This window comes from Nyctibius grandis, chromosome 30, assembly GCF_013368605.1.
Source record: "Nyctibius grandis isolate bNycGra1 chromosome 30, bNycGra1.pri, whole genome shotgun sequence".
Taxonomy (NCBI): Eukaryota; Metazoa; Chordata; class Aves; order Nyctibiiformes; family Nyctibiidae; genus Nyctibius; species Nyctibius grandis.
The window spans coordinates 2,632,447-2,647,201 of NC_090687.1; the positions used below are offsets into that span (position 1 = coordinate 2,632,447).

Here is a 14,755-nt window from a genome sequence, read left to right on the forward strand (position 1 = left end):
CGAGATATCTTCAGGGAGGAGGCTGGACTACAATGCTGGGCACAATCCCAGAATTTCAGGAAAAAGGATTATTTTAGGACCAGAAAATTCTTGCCTAAGTTTCTCATTGTATTTTCATTATCATGATGTGAAACACCCTGCCTTTAAATCAGTTTTAATTGAATCCAGGACTTGGCCTAGGAGGTACTCGCTACGGCTCTTGTGGCTAAGACCTTTGGCCCAGCTGCAGGAGTGGGAGAGGAGAGTGCTATTGCTGCCTGCACAGTGAGAAATGAGTAAAACTTTTAAGTTCTAGAAGAGCAGAAGTCCTCATGGAGCAAGGCATACAAGGGAGAAGGGTGTTTTGATTCCTCTGAAGTGTCTGGTAATAAATCACTGGAGGATCTGTAGATGAGGATCCCACTGTTATCACAAGTGCCACTCTGGAATTACTTGTATAAAGCTGCACACAAAAGGCTGCACACTGCGTTTGCAAGCGTGTGGAAGATGTCATCTCCTGTTCTGGAAACGTAGTGCAAAGAACATCCTTCTGCCCACTTGAAATGTGACTACTTTGACTTCCATGAGTTGAGTTGAAGTGTAAGAGGTCCTCAAGTTTTGCTGTTTTACAAAAACACCTTGGGAAAGGTCATTGAACATACAACAGTGTGTGTGAGACTTCACTTGGGATTCTTAGGAGTGCTTCTGCAGGAATTTGGGCAAAAGATATCTGCCCACTCTTTTAGCTGTAAATACAGGATTTTTGGTAACTAGATACTTTTGACATCTAGTTCTTATTCTCAAGTAAAACTTATTATAAATAAGTTTGTTTTTAAAAAAGTGTTGCTTTTGATAGCATCCTTCAGTGAAGACTTGTGAGTGAAGAGGTGAGGCCAGAGTAGTGGGTGTTTCAACCCTGTTCAAAAGAGAGGTGGGAGCACTTGATGAGTTGCTTTGTGAATTCAGAAGTACCTTTCTAGGGGGCAAAAAAATATTTTCTGGATGAAGAAAGCAAGCAAGTACAATCAAAACAGTAGAATGGGAAACTGCTGTTGTCTGACTAAGCAAAACTGCCCTTTGCCTGGTACTTCCCCTTCCCAGGCCCTGCTGAAGTAACACCCACGCTCTGTCCACGGCTGAGACCCTGTGGCCAACCCGTTGGATCTTCTTAAGATCCAACTTAACAAGTTCCTCATGACCAGGAACAGAAATTGTTTCCTGCAACTAGAGCTTAATGAACCAGTTCCATTAACAACGTGACTGCTACAGAGTATTGGTGCAAGGGAAAACAATGTATTCTGTTTGCCTTTATTTATTTCTAACATCTGGGACTTTGGTATTTAATATCCCACCAAATTGCTGCTATGCCAAAAGCTTTTGATTTAAACTATGGGAATTGATTTTTAAACTGCCAGTAAATACAGAAATGATGGTAACATTCTCCATTACCCATTAATCATTTATGTCAAAGTTACTAATTTGAACTCCAGCTTGGGTAAACATCTTGGATGCTTTAGCATTTAAGCCCTGTTGAGCTACCCACTGACACTGCATTATTTACTGATACTGCCCTGTAGCCATTAAATCTGTCTGCAGCTCTCACTGCTGTCTGGATTTAATGCGATGGGAGGGTTGTGCTGTATTCACAGGCTTTCGCTGTTCCGTGAAGGATGAGATTTTCAATCGTTTTAATTCCAGAGTGCAGAGCAGTGCGATAAATACCGGATCCAAAAAAAAAAAAAAAAATCAATGCAAGAAGGTAAACATCACCACGAGAAATGTGGCGTTGTCCTGGAATTTGCACTAGCTTTTTTGAAACACGCAGCTGCCTAAATAAAGACGTGTCCTCATCGCAGGATTAACCGATCGGGTTCGCTGATGGATTTGTTGCTATAGTTCCCACAAGAATTTGCCCTGGCATGGAGGCATGGCAAAAAAAAAAAGAAGAAAATATCAAAAAAAGCTTTCTGCACCCTGTAGTCCCTGTTGTGTGGGTTGGGGTGAGAGACATGAGCTGCGCTAGGTATCTGCCACGCTTGGCGTGCCCCAGAGCGGGTTCCTGTGCCAGCCTGCATGGGAGCGACACGGAGGAGCACACAGAGTGTGGGCAGAGCTGTCGCCGCTCTGCCTGTGCGGAGACCGGCTTCTCCTGGCTCCCCCCCGGCTGCCCGCAGAGCCTAGGGATGGAGGTTAGGCTGGGATGGAGGTTAGGCTGGGATGGAGGTTGGCGTGGGGATGGAGTTTCACCTAGGGATGGAGGTCGGCACGGGGATGGAGGTCAGCCCCAGGAGCGCTCTGCCTTGCAGCCCAATTCCGTTTCCTTTCTCACAGTTCAGCCTTGTCAATGTTAATCCTAATTCAGAGGCTTTGGGAGAATTGAACTTTATTTTTAGAGGCATGAACTTGGGTGGCATTTTCAGCAGTGCTCCATCCTGGGCTCCCTTGGCTGCCAGCGTAGTTCTGTCGCTGATGTTAGAGGCAACTGAGCTAGGGCAGTGTATAAAGCTTCAGAAAGCCCAATTCTTCCTCTGTAGTGCTTTTTTAACATTTTATTTTGCTTTGTATACAGTTTTTAATTTCTGTGCTTTGTTGGAAATTCTTCATTGTGATGGAATAGAGCTGTGATTTGTAATGTAAATGGAAGTTCATTAAACCAGGAACTAACAAATGTGTGAGCACCCTCTCGTGGGATCCTGGTGTATTACAGCATCTTCCATCCTGTTACCCCTAATTTATCCTTTTCTTTACATTTAAATATAATTTCCAGATTTTAATATATTTTATATTATTATATATTTAATATATTAGAGAAGAGCTCTTGAAGCTTCAAAACAAATGCTTGAGGTCACAAATTTCACAGCAGTCTAGATCAGAGAATTCAGGTATCATTCATAAACAGTACATATTTAAAAGCGTGGAATAAGCGACAAATTCACGTAAAGAACTTTAAATTTATCCTGGTTTGTGTCAGGTCTTTATCCAGTGTAATACCGTGTATTTTAGACAACAGTGTTAAAAAATCAGTGGATAGTTTTTCTCTTTTAAAAGATATAGGTAATATGGAATCATTTGTGTAACTTTGGGAGATTATGAGTTTTGTATTTAGTGTATGTTGTATTTATACTTGTTTTTTAGTTGTGGGCATCTCTGTCAAAAAAAAATAGTGATTATTTGCTGTGTGAGCTCTGCTGTAGTCCCCTGTTACACTAGCAGAATTCTGATAATTACATACATCCCCAACCAAACGCTTTGAATGAAGCTAACTGTACTATATTACTTTTTTATGCTTTCATAAAAATAATTAGAAACTTGAACAGCAGTTGCCATTTTTCTAGAGTGACTAATGGTTTTGAGCTTCTTAAGAAGCGAGTTATCCCGAGGATTTGTTTCCGTAGGTAAATAACAGTTTTCTGTGCAGCGTCCTCGAGCGTTGAGCATCCTTTTACCCTTCCTTATTCATTGTACCAATTAGAAGTGCTCTCACTTAGCAAGTATCGCCGTTGAGCTGCTCTCCAGAGCTCTTCCAGTTGGCTCCTTCAGCACTTCCCAGGTTTGGGCTGTCGTTTTATCAGCAGCTCGAGGCGAGAACCGTTCCTTGCCGCGCGCGGAGCCAGCTGGGTGGGTGCGCTGGGCCCCGGCGGGCGAGCGGAGGAGCGTGTTGGCTGCCAGCTGGCTCCACCGTGCTCTCGCTTCTTCTGCTCGTCCCAACGGCTTCCTGGGCTCTGCTGCCTGCCGAGGGTGCCAGCTCGCAGCCCACGCTCTCCTTCCCCATCCCTCAGGAGAGGGAACGGAGCCTGATCGAAGACGGGAGCTTCTGTCGGGGTGGTGGGAACTGGGAGAACTGGTTTCAGTTGCAGTATGATGTTGGGACGGCGCGGATTTGCACAGCCTCTGGGTGATCTGTTAGCAGGGTCTGCCGCCCCGCTTGTCAAACATTTCTGATGTTATTTTAAGTCTTTTTTTTTTTTTTTTTTTAACTTGTCAAAGCCTTCCCTCTCCCCACTGGCTTTAAGGCTAAATATTTATGAATGGAGAGGAGTCTTTCCTACACGTACCTTCCCAGTAAGTGACATTTGGCTTTCGGTTTGCTTTCTCAAAGCCCACCGTCCCGCTTGCTCTCCCTCCCTTTGCCGGAGCAAACAACCCGTCCTCTTTCAGCAACGGTGGAGTATTTCCTGAAATTCCCCACAGGTGCTATGAGATGTGATGTGCTGTGATCGCTCATATGGTCCAAGCGAAGGATTTGAAGTTGTATTATTACAGGTAAATCAGACGTACGAAGCGATGCGCTGAAATTAACGCCTCGATGTGTGATCTCCTTGGTTCCAGGATGGCGTTCTTCCTGGAGGAGGTGATGACTTGCACCAAGCGTCTCCTGGAGGTGATATCTGGCTGGCTGCCTCGACATTTCTTCGGTGCAATCCTGGTGTCTCTCCCAGCTCTTGCAGTTTTTTCGCACTTCACCTCTGATTTTGAAACAAATATACATGTAAGTTGTCGAACTCTGTTTCATAATCTGCCGTTTTGGATCTAACAAGGCTTGTTGCTTGCCTGCCGTCTTCCTTCGCCTCCCTCGTGCTTTACATCTGTTTGATACAGATCCCTTAGAGGGATAAGGCTTTTGTGTATGATGAAGTGCCTAGTTTGTTATGTAAATACAGTCACTTGCTTATTTAAAAACTCTCATACAAAAGAGGAGAAAGATACCTATAAATGTATCAAAAACACAATCTTTTTTTTCTTAGATCAAACGCTTCTGCAGGGGTTTATTCTAGATAACGCAAGTCTCAAGCTTTTCATTGCATTCATTCTGGTTTTGATTTAGAGTTTGTAGTCAGAGATGCTGTGTGTACTTAAAAACTTTGCGTGTACATTAGTGAATCTCAACAGCGAGGACACTGTTAGCAGTGGATGTTTTTTCTCTGCAGGGTTAGATGGAGAAACTCAAAGGAGAGAGCTGTCAGTACCTAGAAATGATTGCCCTGCAGGGGCTGCGGGAGTGGTTAAAGGCATGCAATAGCTGTCCTCTGAAAAGGAACGGGAAGAAATTGGCATATTTAGCCCAGCCACAGAGAGGTCCACAGGGGATTTGGTGTCTCCTTTAATAAAAACATTCAGAAAGGGGGAACAAGGGGTTAGATAGTGAGGAGGGGGAAGAATAGTTTAATTTAAAGGCTAACTGTAGCATAAAATCAATGCTTAAGAACAAGTGAATAAAATGGACTGGAACCAGGGATAAAAGTTTGTTTCTCTGCAAATTTCTCTTAGGTAGCACAGTGTACGATCCTTCCTCCCCAGGATGGTCAGGGAATTGTGTTTCACAAATCACTCGCTATTTCAGGGCCCCGGGCATAGGGAACGACCAGATCCTCCTCATTCTTCCTGTCCCAGTTTATTACTGGGTGTTGGGAAGTGTTTGTTCCATGGGTATGTGTGGAACAGATATTTTTTGGTCCTTCCCAATTTAAACATATATTCCGTGGTTATCACAGTCACAGAAGAGTGTATTTGATATTCTTTCACATCCCACGTTTAAAATCATTCTGCAGCTTTTACCTTTTGTGAACTTTAGTTAATTATTTTTTAAGCTGTAATTTTTTTTTTCAGTGTAATGATGGTCTTTCTCCCTCATGACTCCCAGTAAACTCATTGTAGGAATGTTTTCCTCACAATGAAGGGAGCTCAAATCCAGTAATACAGTGGCGTTCATCACCAAATAGAGAATGAACTTTGCTTTCTTTCCTCTTGCAGGTCCTCCAGAGTCGTGGGGTTGTTGGCTCACTCTCCAAGAGATGTCCCAACCTGTCTTGTGCTCAGTGTTTCAACAGTCATGGAGCTCTAGGAAACGGAGTCAGTCTATAGAGGGTCAGGTAAGTGTCGTATTTTACTGTGACATGGTTTTGCGAAGTTTTTTTTTTATTCATAGCATTTTATACCCTCCCTGGATATAAAATAATTAAAATCAAAATTAACAAAAAACAGCAATGAAAAAAAAAAACTTTCCAAAGCCATGCATCCATAGTAAAACGCAGCACTTAGTGACCCTCTATAGGCTGGCTTCGTGCTGGGGCATCACTTGGAGTGAGAACCAGTGCTCTGCCACTTTAGGAGACCTGAAATGGGGGAAAAAAAGTAAGTTTAAGTTATGTTTTTTTTATGGACACTTCTGAAATTCCTTTTATCCGTTTTTGAGTCATTAAAAAAAAAAATACTGTGCTTGTGGTTTAAAAATGGTAAATTATGTAAGGTTTTTTCCTGTACACTGTGTCTACTTCGGAATCACATGCTTATTTGTTATGCTACAGTATTGCTAATCTGCAGTCTGTGCACTTCAGCTCTAAAGGAAATTTAAAATGAGAGAGAAAGGGAGAGAATGATCATTTGATAGTGTAAAATGCAGTGTATAGCTAGAACAGAACAGCATAATGCAGTTGTGGAGTCTCTGTTTTAGCTTGGATGGTCATGAATATTCTTGATAAAACCAAAATTTGCACATCAGCTTAAGAGTTTTGACCACTGTAAGATTGTATCTCAGGGAAATGAAGACATTGTGGGCAATATATATCCATCCTGCCCTTCCTTTTCTGTATCCAGTAAGGATGTGGAAAGGGAAAGACTTTTGAGATAGGGCATTTGGAACAGAAAATCTAAAATTATCCTTTCAAATCAGCACAAGCAGTGGTGTCACCGAGCATCAGTTGACAATGACTGATACCTGCCTTTTGTTATCAAAACAGATTTTTTCTGATTTGAATTCACCTGTTGCTGGCCAGTATGATAGTGTCCTCTAAGAGTGTTGTTAAAGGTAGGCGGTTGGGTGAAGTTTTGGGGGGTGAATGCATTCCACATTTTCAATACGGTGGAGTTTTGACGTTCAGTTTAAAACAGACAGGATTTAACTCCAGCAGTTGAGAGGAGGTTACCATGAATGGTTACCTTTTTTTTTCCTTTTTTTTTCTTTTTTTTTTTTTCTTTTAATGAGAAGAGGAACTGAGCTTTTTGCAAAGGTAAGCTGAAGCTATTGAAAGCTACGGAAATAATGATTCTGTAATGAAGTAATACAAAACTCCATTTAGGGAAAATTGTGACAAACTACCTGTGCTAAAAGTTTTTTTGCTCTTTGAAGGCAAGACCTCCATCTTCAAGTGCTGTCTCCAGATACAGACACCATGAGGGATTACTTACTGTCCATATAATACAGACAAAATTAGATCCTTCTCTTTCATATCACCCCTTCTCTAATTTACGCTGGCGTTTGTGTGCAGGAGGGCTCCAGTGGGCACGAAGCAGCTAACTCGCGCTCTCTCTCTCTGTTGCAGTACACCATGTTCATGTGTTGCGCGATTCTCATCACCATCGTGCAGTACTGTAACTTCTGCCAGCTTAGCTCCTGGATGAGATCTCTCTTGGCAACCGTAGTAGGAGCAGTGCTTCTCATTCTGCTCTACGTCTCCTTGTGTCCAGACAGGTGAGCATCGCACCTTAGCACTCACAGAACATGTTTTAGATGAACAAATTTGGTTTTCTCCACCAGTGAAATGAAAGTCTAATGTGTGGGATTTTAGTATCTGCCATGACTTTCCCCAGCATCTCTCACTTAATAATTTTATTTGGGAATTCTGCTTTTTTTATTTGAAGGATTTTGGGACGGTGTCTGAGGGGCCCTTTCCTGTAACCTGTTTTGAAATGACACTCTGTCCTCAACTGATGTGTTTCTAGGGCACATGTATACTTACCAGACCCACAGAATTGCCTTTCACTGTTTGTTTGAAAATCTGTTTTATTAAGAAATTTCTGAGGCGTCTGGTGATGCCAGAGAGACCAGTTGTTCCTCCACACCACTCTGGACTTATTTTTGCCCTTAGGAACCATGTATCTTTCTTCCACCTCCCTCCTCAAGGAGTTTTCCACTGTGGAAGGCAGGTGCTCAGATTTAATAGGATTCTAATACCTTGTTTCCTTTCTCACTTTCCTGCATTTTCAGAGGACGCTGCAAGGCAGTAACCAGAGGGATCAAGTTAATGCAGCTTCTGTGCAATAACCTTAAGGCTTTTCAGTTTTCCCTCTGATAAGCCATTTTCACCACAGGAGAAGCCACGTGTGGTATTCTTCTATTTTCTTGCTGGGATAGCCAAGGGAGTCCTTCCAGCCATCCACTCCTGTTGTCAAAATTTTATAATCAACTTGCACTTCTCAGCAGCTTAGGAAAAACCATGGCCTTTGGCAGTCGTACAATAGTGTGGACTTTGCAAGGACTTCTTACGCTAGGTTATTGTAGTTCCTACCAAAAGCCCTTCCTCCTACCCTTCTTCTTTTACCCTGCTGAGCTGTATGGTGAAAAACATGAAAAAAAACCTGAAACAAACAAAAAAGAGTTTGCAGATACGTGTTTTGTGTGAGTATTTAGCTTTTAATTCCCTCTTCAAATATCTTCAGTGGTCTCTTTTAATCTTGATCTAATTTATATTAAAAAGGAGAATCAAAGTCACCCCTTCACACCTGGTCACATCTGCAATTTGGAAGTGGCTGTAAGGGTTGTAGGATTAAAGTCTTCCCTTGGAAAAAAAATGACTTGGAAGTGGAGGCAGCTGACAAATGATTTCCAGATCATATTAAAGAAAAATCCCTTTCTTGTCTCTCTGCAGAGCACTCGGCCAGGGAGTGCTGGAGAGTTCTCTCTAGCTTCAGTGGAGGGATGTAGTGTTCAGTTTCTGGATGCCTCCCCTTCCTCATCTTTGATTTATCCCTTTGGTTTTAGTTGTCCAGCTTACCTAACATCACCTCTCCTCCAGCACCCTGTGACCCTCTCCCAGTAAGAAAGCTGCCTTTCCACCCCTTGGCTTTTTCCCTTGTAACACTGATGCTCCCACTGCCCAACCACCAGCTCCACCGAGAAGCTAGCCCCGGGTTTGGTTTTTCAGGGAAGTTAGTGAAGAGCAAACCCTTGATGCCATTTCTTGACTCTTCCATAATTCCCCCTGAGCAGGAGTTCTTGCAGCTCATTAAGCTCCATGCGTGCTAGCACGTCTGCATGGAGCTAGCGTGGCACAACTAGATGCTGGTTCGCGTCAGAGGCTTTTAAAATAGGGTAAGATAATATATTTGTAGAACCAAAAGCCTTCATACAAAGGCAGGCACTCAAGCCAAAGCATGACAAAGGTATCACAGTGATTGGCATTCCCCGAGTGATTGAACAGACCTCTGCGCATCCGTGTCACAGAAGAAAATCAGGTTTGGTGCCATAATTGTAACTCCTCCTAATTCCTTGTTCAAAGACAAAATTTTAGAACAAATTGTATGTGTGATTACTAAATCGGCTTGTGTGTAAGCGCTGCATTAAGACTTTGTGCAGAACGACAGACACAAAACTTGGCATTTTCCCTGCGTTTCAACTTTATTAAGGGACTGGGAAAGGCTGTTCCCAAGCAGAGACGCAGAGACCTTGGTGTTATATCAGTTGATGGCATCAGCTTTTGCTGACTACTAAAGGCTGGTATGAATGTTAAAGAAACATTATCTTAAGAAATTTTGCTAATGATAGCATATTTTTGCCTGTGGTTTGAATAGCAGTGACCATTAATGGACAAAGTACAGAAATCATGGAATATGTTGTTATTTCGTCTTTTAAAAATAAATATTTGAAGTAATAGACAGAGCTGTTCAAGTGCAGGTCTGAAAAAGTGATTTACAGAATTGATCACGAGCAAAAATAGTACAGGTTGAATTAGTGAGACCTGTAACTTTTGTTTGCCTAGATTAATAACAACTTTTTAGTTCCTCTCTTATCATTAGTCTGGATAATATTGTTTGTCACAGGGGTAACTGCAGCTTTGTACACATCACGGGCAAATCCCTTCTGCAGATTTCTTTCTTTTTTTTCCCAGAAGTAACTAATCCTGAGGGTTGTGGTAATTGATTGTGGTAGAGAAATTGTAACGCAGGTAAACGCCAACATTGTTTGAACTACTTATTTTCTGTAATGGCATAGTCAAAAAAAGGCTCTGTGTCTGTTTGGGGGGGGGGGGTGTTTTGGGGGTTTTTGGGGTGTTGTGTTTTTTTTAACCCCTGTGTTGTGTGGTCAGATAAGATTAAGGCATAACTGGGTTTTAGAGTTCTGAAATTGCTTTTCCATGTTTCCAAGGTAAGATCGGATTGTTTAACGATCACTCGTTCCACGCATCGTCCTGACTCCGTTCTCATCGGTTACCCTTCAGAGGTGTTTGCATCTCTGTGTCTGACTCTGGTTGCAGATAAGTCATGTTCAAACAAAGTTTGTCTGAAGCTGGTGCAGTGCAATTATTGGGCCCACAGTCTATGTAATAGAAAAGTTTTTAAAATGCTAACCGAAATTCTGGCAGGACGATTTGTTTATTGCTTTAACTTCCCTTCTGATATCAGTGCTTTTTTATTTCAGCTCCGTGGAGACTTTGCATCTAGATTTGGCACAGAACTTCAGGTAAGCTTTATATAAAATTACCGTCTTTGTGTTTAGGGATAGAAGCTTCTTCAGTCAATTGTAGTAGCAAAACTTTATATCCACAGTAATACACTTGGGAATTCAACAAATTGCTTCAGCAAGTTGTCTTTAAGCTCCTTGTGTACGTAATTTCCTTTACAGAGGACTTGGGTATGACCAAAAATCATCGGAGAGCTAATCCTGCAGTCAGAGTTGTGTAATGCTATTTTCTTTTTAAATTTGATTTTTAGGAAATAGAACTATGGAGGAGCTGTATAAAACAGCATCTGTGTTTCTAGTAGTAGCAGTTTTTAAAGCATTATCTGTATGTCATGAGCTATTTATTTGAGACCTGCTGGCTGTGACAGTCTGGGTGCTGTCTGCCACCCCGTGCTCGCTTGGGCAGAATAGCAAGTCACAGCGTTGAGAGCAAGTGACTTTAAAATTAAACAAACAAACAAAAATCTTTTCCTGGGTTTTTAAAGGCTCCTTACAAATCATGTTAAAGATTCCCTCTAATTATTTCAGCACTGAATTTCTCCTGGGTTTATTGCAAGCTTTGCAATACCATTTTTAAAGTGTTGGTCGTTGGTATTAGAAAAGTTATGTGTTTGCTAATTGGAGATTTGGGGGCAGTACTGGGGCGATACTGTACTTGATTGAACTAATGACCCTGTGAATATGTGACTCAGTAATTATCTGAAGTGTGTGTTCAGGAGGATGCTGCTTTTTCTGAGAGTGTGTATCAAAACAAAATTAATTTTTAAAAGTATCATCTACAGGACCGCTGTGGTACAGAGACATAGCAACTATGCTTTCATGTTACATATTTATTCACCAAGAAGTTAGGACTTACTACAGTTACTTTTTTTTTTCACATGGGTTTTCCTGTTTGTATGGCTTTGATTCATGAGAGATAACTTCACTTTCATAACAGAATTCCATTTCACTAAAGCTAGACCAGAAAGTTAAAGCCAAAAGAACAGAGGTGGTTTGATTTTATTTTTTTTTAATAAGCTAAAACACCGAAGGGAACTCGCTCAAAATGCAATGTATGAAATGTTAAAGCATGGTGATCACTGCAAGTAATGCCTTAGGATTAGCCCGAGTTTGGATCTTTCGTGGTTTATTATTAGTTTGTGAAATCACGGAACCTTTTGTGCTGCTCAGAATTACAAATGTCTTGCCCAGCATCGACAACAGCTTAGCAGGCTCCTGACCAGCTGCTAATCCCTAATAAATAATTCATCCTGCCTTAAATAATTGACAACCTCGTCTTCTGTTCAGCAACTGTTTCTACATCATCATTTATTAGAACTACGTCAAAAATCAGCTATCAAGCATTGTTTGCATGCAAATATTTTTCTTCCAGAAATGTAGCATATCACTTCAAACTCATGCCAAGTAAAAGGTAAGAGTGGGGAAGAAAACAAACCGTGCAGAAGACGTTACTGCGAAGAGGCGTGGAGCGCGCTCTGCCTGCTTTGCAAATCCTGCCTTGGGATTTAAATACCCAATAAGGGAGTGACCCAAATATCTGGCTCATTAAACATTTCTAAACTTCATTTTAAACTTTTTTATTATGCAAAGTGCTAGGTTTGTATTTTGTCTGTCACTCCATCGGTTGGGGAAAAAATGCATGTATATTGTGTGTGAGTTAATCCTATCCAGCGCTGCCCTTCCTGCGCGTCGGCAGCGGGTCGGTCAGGTTAGTTGGTGGCTGTCTCTGTTCTAATGCAGGAGTTGGGTCAGTCCAGCGTGATCTTTGTTGACAGTCCAGGCTCCACCGATCTGAAACTGCCCAAACTTACAACTTGACGCAATGCTTCTATGTGTTGGAAGTTGGAGTTAATCCTATTCTGTTTCTACCCTTAATTTGCAACAGAGCTTGGCTTTTCTTTTCAGGGCTCTTTTTAATGTGCATTATTGTATACCACATTTCTAGAGTTCAGTGCAAACAGAATTTCCCCTTTTTCCTTATGATGAACTAAGAAAAAGTTGAAACTCCCTTATCCTAACAAACTTTTTTGCTGTTCCTTTCTCACTGAAATAAAAAAGGTTCCTTGCTCACCCCAGTCAGCACAAAAGCTTTTCCTGTGTCCTAAGAGGGCCAAACAAACTTGTTTTGCATGCCGTTAATGAGGTTATTCCCTTTTCTTGATCAAGAATTGAGATAATTATTAATGTCACATGGGAAGAGAGATGCTAGTAATGGTAATGAAGTCTTAGCACAGAGTTCATCTCTGGACTGTCCACACTATGCTCAATACATCAAAACACAGAATTTGCCTTGTTTTCCAGACAGACCAATTCTTCAACCCAAAAGGGACACAACTATAAACATTGTCTTCTAAGCAGGAAATATTTCTCGTTTTCATTCATTTCTTATCTCGGAGCAGGTAGGGTGTGTTGTTTTCTGGTTTGTGACTGCTCAAGGAGGAGCAGCGATGGGCCACTTGAGGTGGAAGACTAAAATCACTTGATGGTGGGGGCTTTTTTATATGCATCTGCTACGTGTTCTTCATCGAAAGCAGCAGTTTGATTTCCCTGTTCCACCATTACGTTCTTTTTTAAGATTTAGCAGACATGCATCTTCTTTAACTACAGCAAGATATCCAATTCCAAGCATCGGTTACTGGCTCAGAAACAAGACGGCTTTCCAAAAACCTGTATAAGTGGAAAGCCATTATCTTTATGATTTGTGATCGAGCCAAAGGAGATTCTATCTCCGGAGCTCTCATATCTCCGGAGTTGTTCCATATTCAACACAGCCTGGATGAAGATGCCAAGTTAATAGTTGGGCGTCTGTGCCAGGAAGCACTTCACCAGTTTGAGTTAAAGGAACGTTGTTGGCTTCAGATTTCAATTTGAATGATTTTTAAAATCAGTTTTCTTCTGCAGCGCCTCGTAAAAGTAGACCTTAAAAAGATTTAAGTGCGTGTGATCCTTTCTGTTATAGGTACACGGGTTTTTTTTAAATTCTTTTCATTCTAAAGGGTAGCTTCAGGTCATCTTTGCTACCTGACTGTGTAAGATGACTTACAGTCCTGTAGGTCCTGTAACGTGGTCGCTGCGACATCCAGAAATCTGATTTCCAAATGAGCGAGATGTCATTGTTCCCTCCTCCAGGCCAACATCATGGCTTGCAGCAGTTGCACCGTGATCAAAAATGCCTGCTCTGGAGAAGATACTGCGCCTTCTTTTTTGAGATACTAACCCATTAGCTTGTTAATGAAATCAGGTCAGCTTACAAGTGAGTCACTCATTTCCCATGCAGATCTCTAAGGTTGTACGCCCACGTGGGAAACAAGGTCAGGCCAGCGCTCGAGGAGGAGACTGAGAGCTCGCGGATGCCGGTGCTTCAGGGGTGGTGAATGGAGGCAGCAGTTTCATCTTAAAAAGCAGATCTTGCGTTCCACACAAGCCACTTCTTGTAACGTAAAATTTGTGGTGCTCGCCTCATTCATTTAAGAGGAATTAAAGTACTTTGAGGAGTATTTTGTACAAGAAACTGTAAATAAAAAGCCTTTAAGGCCTTAAATAAATCCCTGTGGCAGGGATGTTTGATGTTAGAGCAGATTATCTGGATCAAACTCGTACTCTCCAAGGAGTAACATGTCATTGCTCAGATCCTCTAGCAGGACTCTTCCCACAAGATACAGAAAATAATGAACTGTTCTGAAAAGAACCTGAGTTGTGCTCCTTAACCAAGATTCATTCCTCACCTTCTCCAGCCTTATTTATTTTCTGAGATCTTTTCTCTTACTTATTCTCCCCTCATTTTGTTCTATAAGCCCATCAAACTCGGAGGATGTTTTGCCACCTGCAAAATAGGTAGCAAGGATTTTATTTTAGGAATTGTTACCATTCTGGTCATTAATAACATAGCCTTTGTCTTAGTCTCTGCCTTGTCTTTCTAAGGAGAAAATGAACAGGTTCATAACAGGGGTTCTGTTGAGAAAAGTAGTTGTAAGGGAGAAAGGAAGGAGTCTTAGTACAGCAACACACCAGCAATTACAGGAACCTGATTGTAGGGACCTGTTCTTTGAGTTGGGAGGAATCTTCTTTCATTCTTCCCTCGTGTTGTTTTTTAATATCAGTCCAATAAAATTAATATACCTTCACTTCTCCTGGGAGAAGTATATTTATGGTTGAAAACCAAAGGGCTAATTTCCAACATAATACGCGGTCTTATCTTTAATCTGAAATTCAACCTGTAAGCTCACTTTTGTAAATATTTTACTTAAAGGAAACTTTCTCTCCTGTAAAAGCTAATGGATACAAACAAAGACCACAGCACATCCAAGTGTTTTCAGAGAT

General features: G+C 41.5%; 1 protein-coding gene across 6 annotated transcripts in view; it reads left to right on the plus strand.

Moving 5' to 3' along the window:
• Positions 1-14,755, plus strand: part of ADCY9 (adenylate cyclase 9) — a 94,007-nt gene that overhangs the window by 66,990 nt on the left and 12,262 nt on the right. For all 6 annotated transcript variants that reach the window (XR_011049837.1, XR_011049838.1, XR_011049839.1 and 3 more), the window contains 3 exons: positions 4,309-4,468; positions 7,299-7,447; positions 10,394-10,435. Coding sequence is in view for 2 of the 6 variants with exons in the window: in XM_068420066.1 (XP_068276167.1) it covers positions 4,309-4,468; positions 7,299-7,447; positions 10,394-10,435 (351 nt within the window). In the remaining 4 variants the exon portion in view is untranslated. The remainder of the gene's footprint in view (positions 1-4,308; positions 4,469-7,298; positions 7,448-10,393; positions 10,436-14,755) is intronic.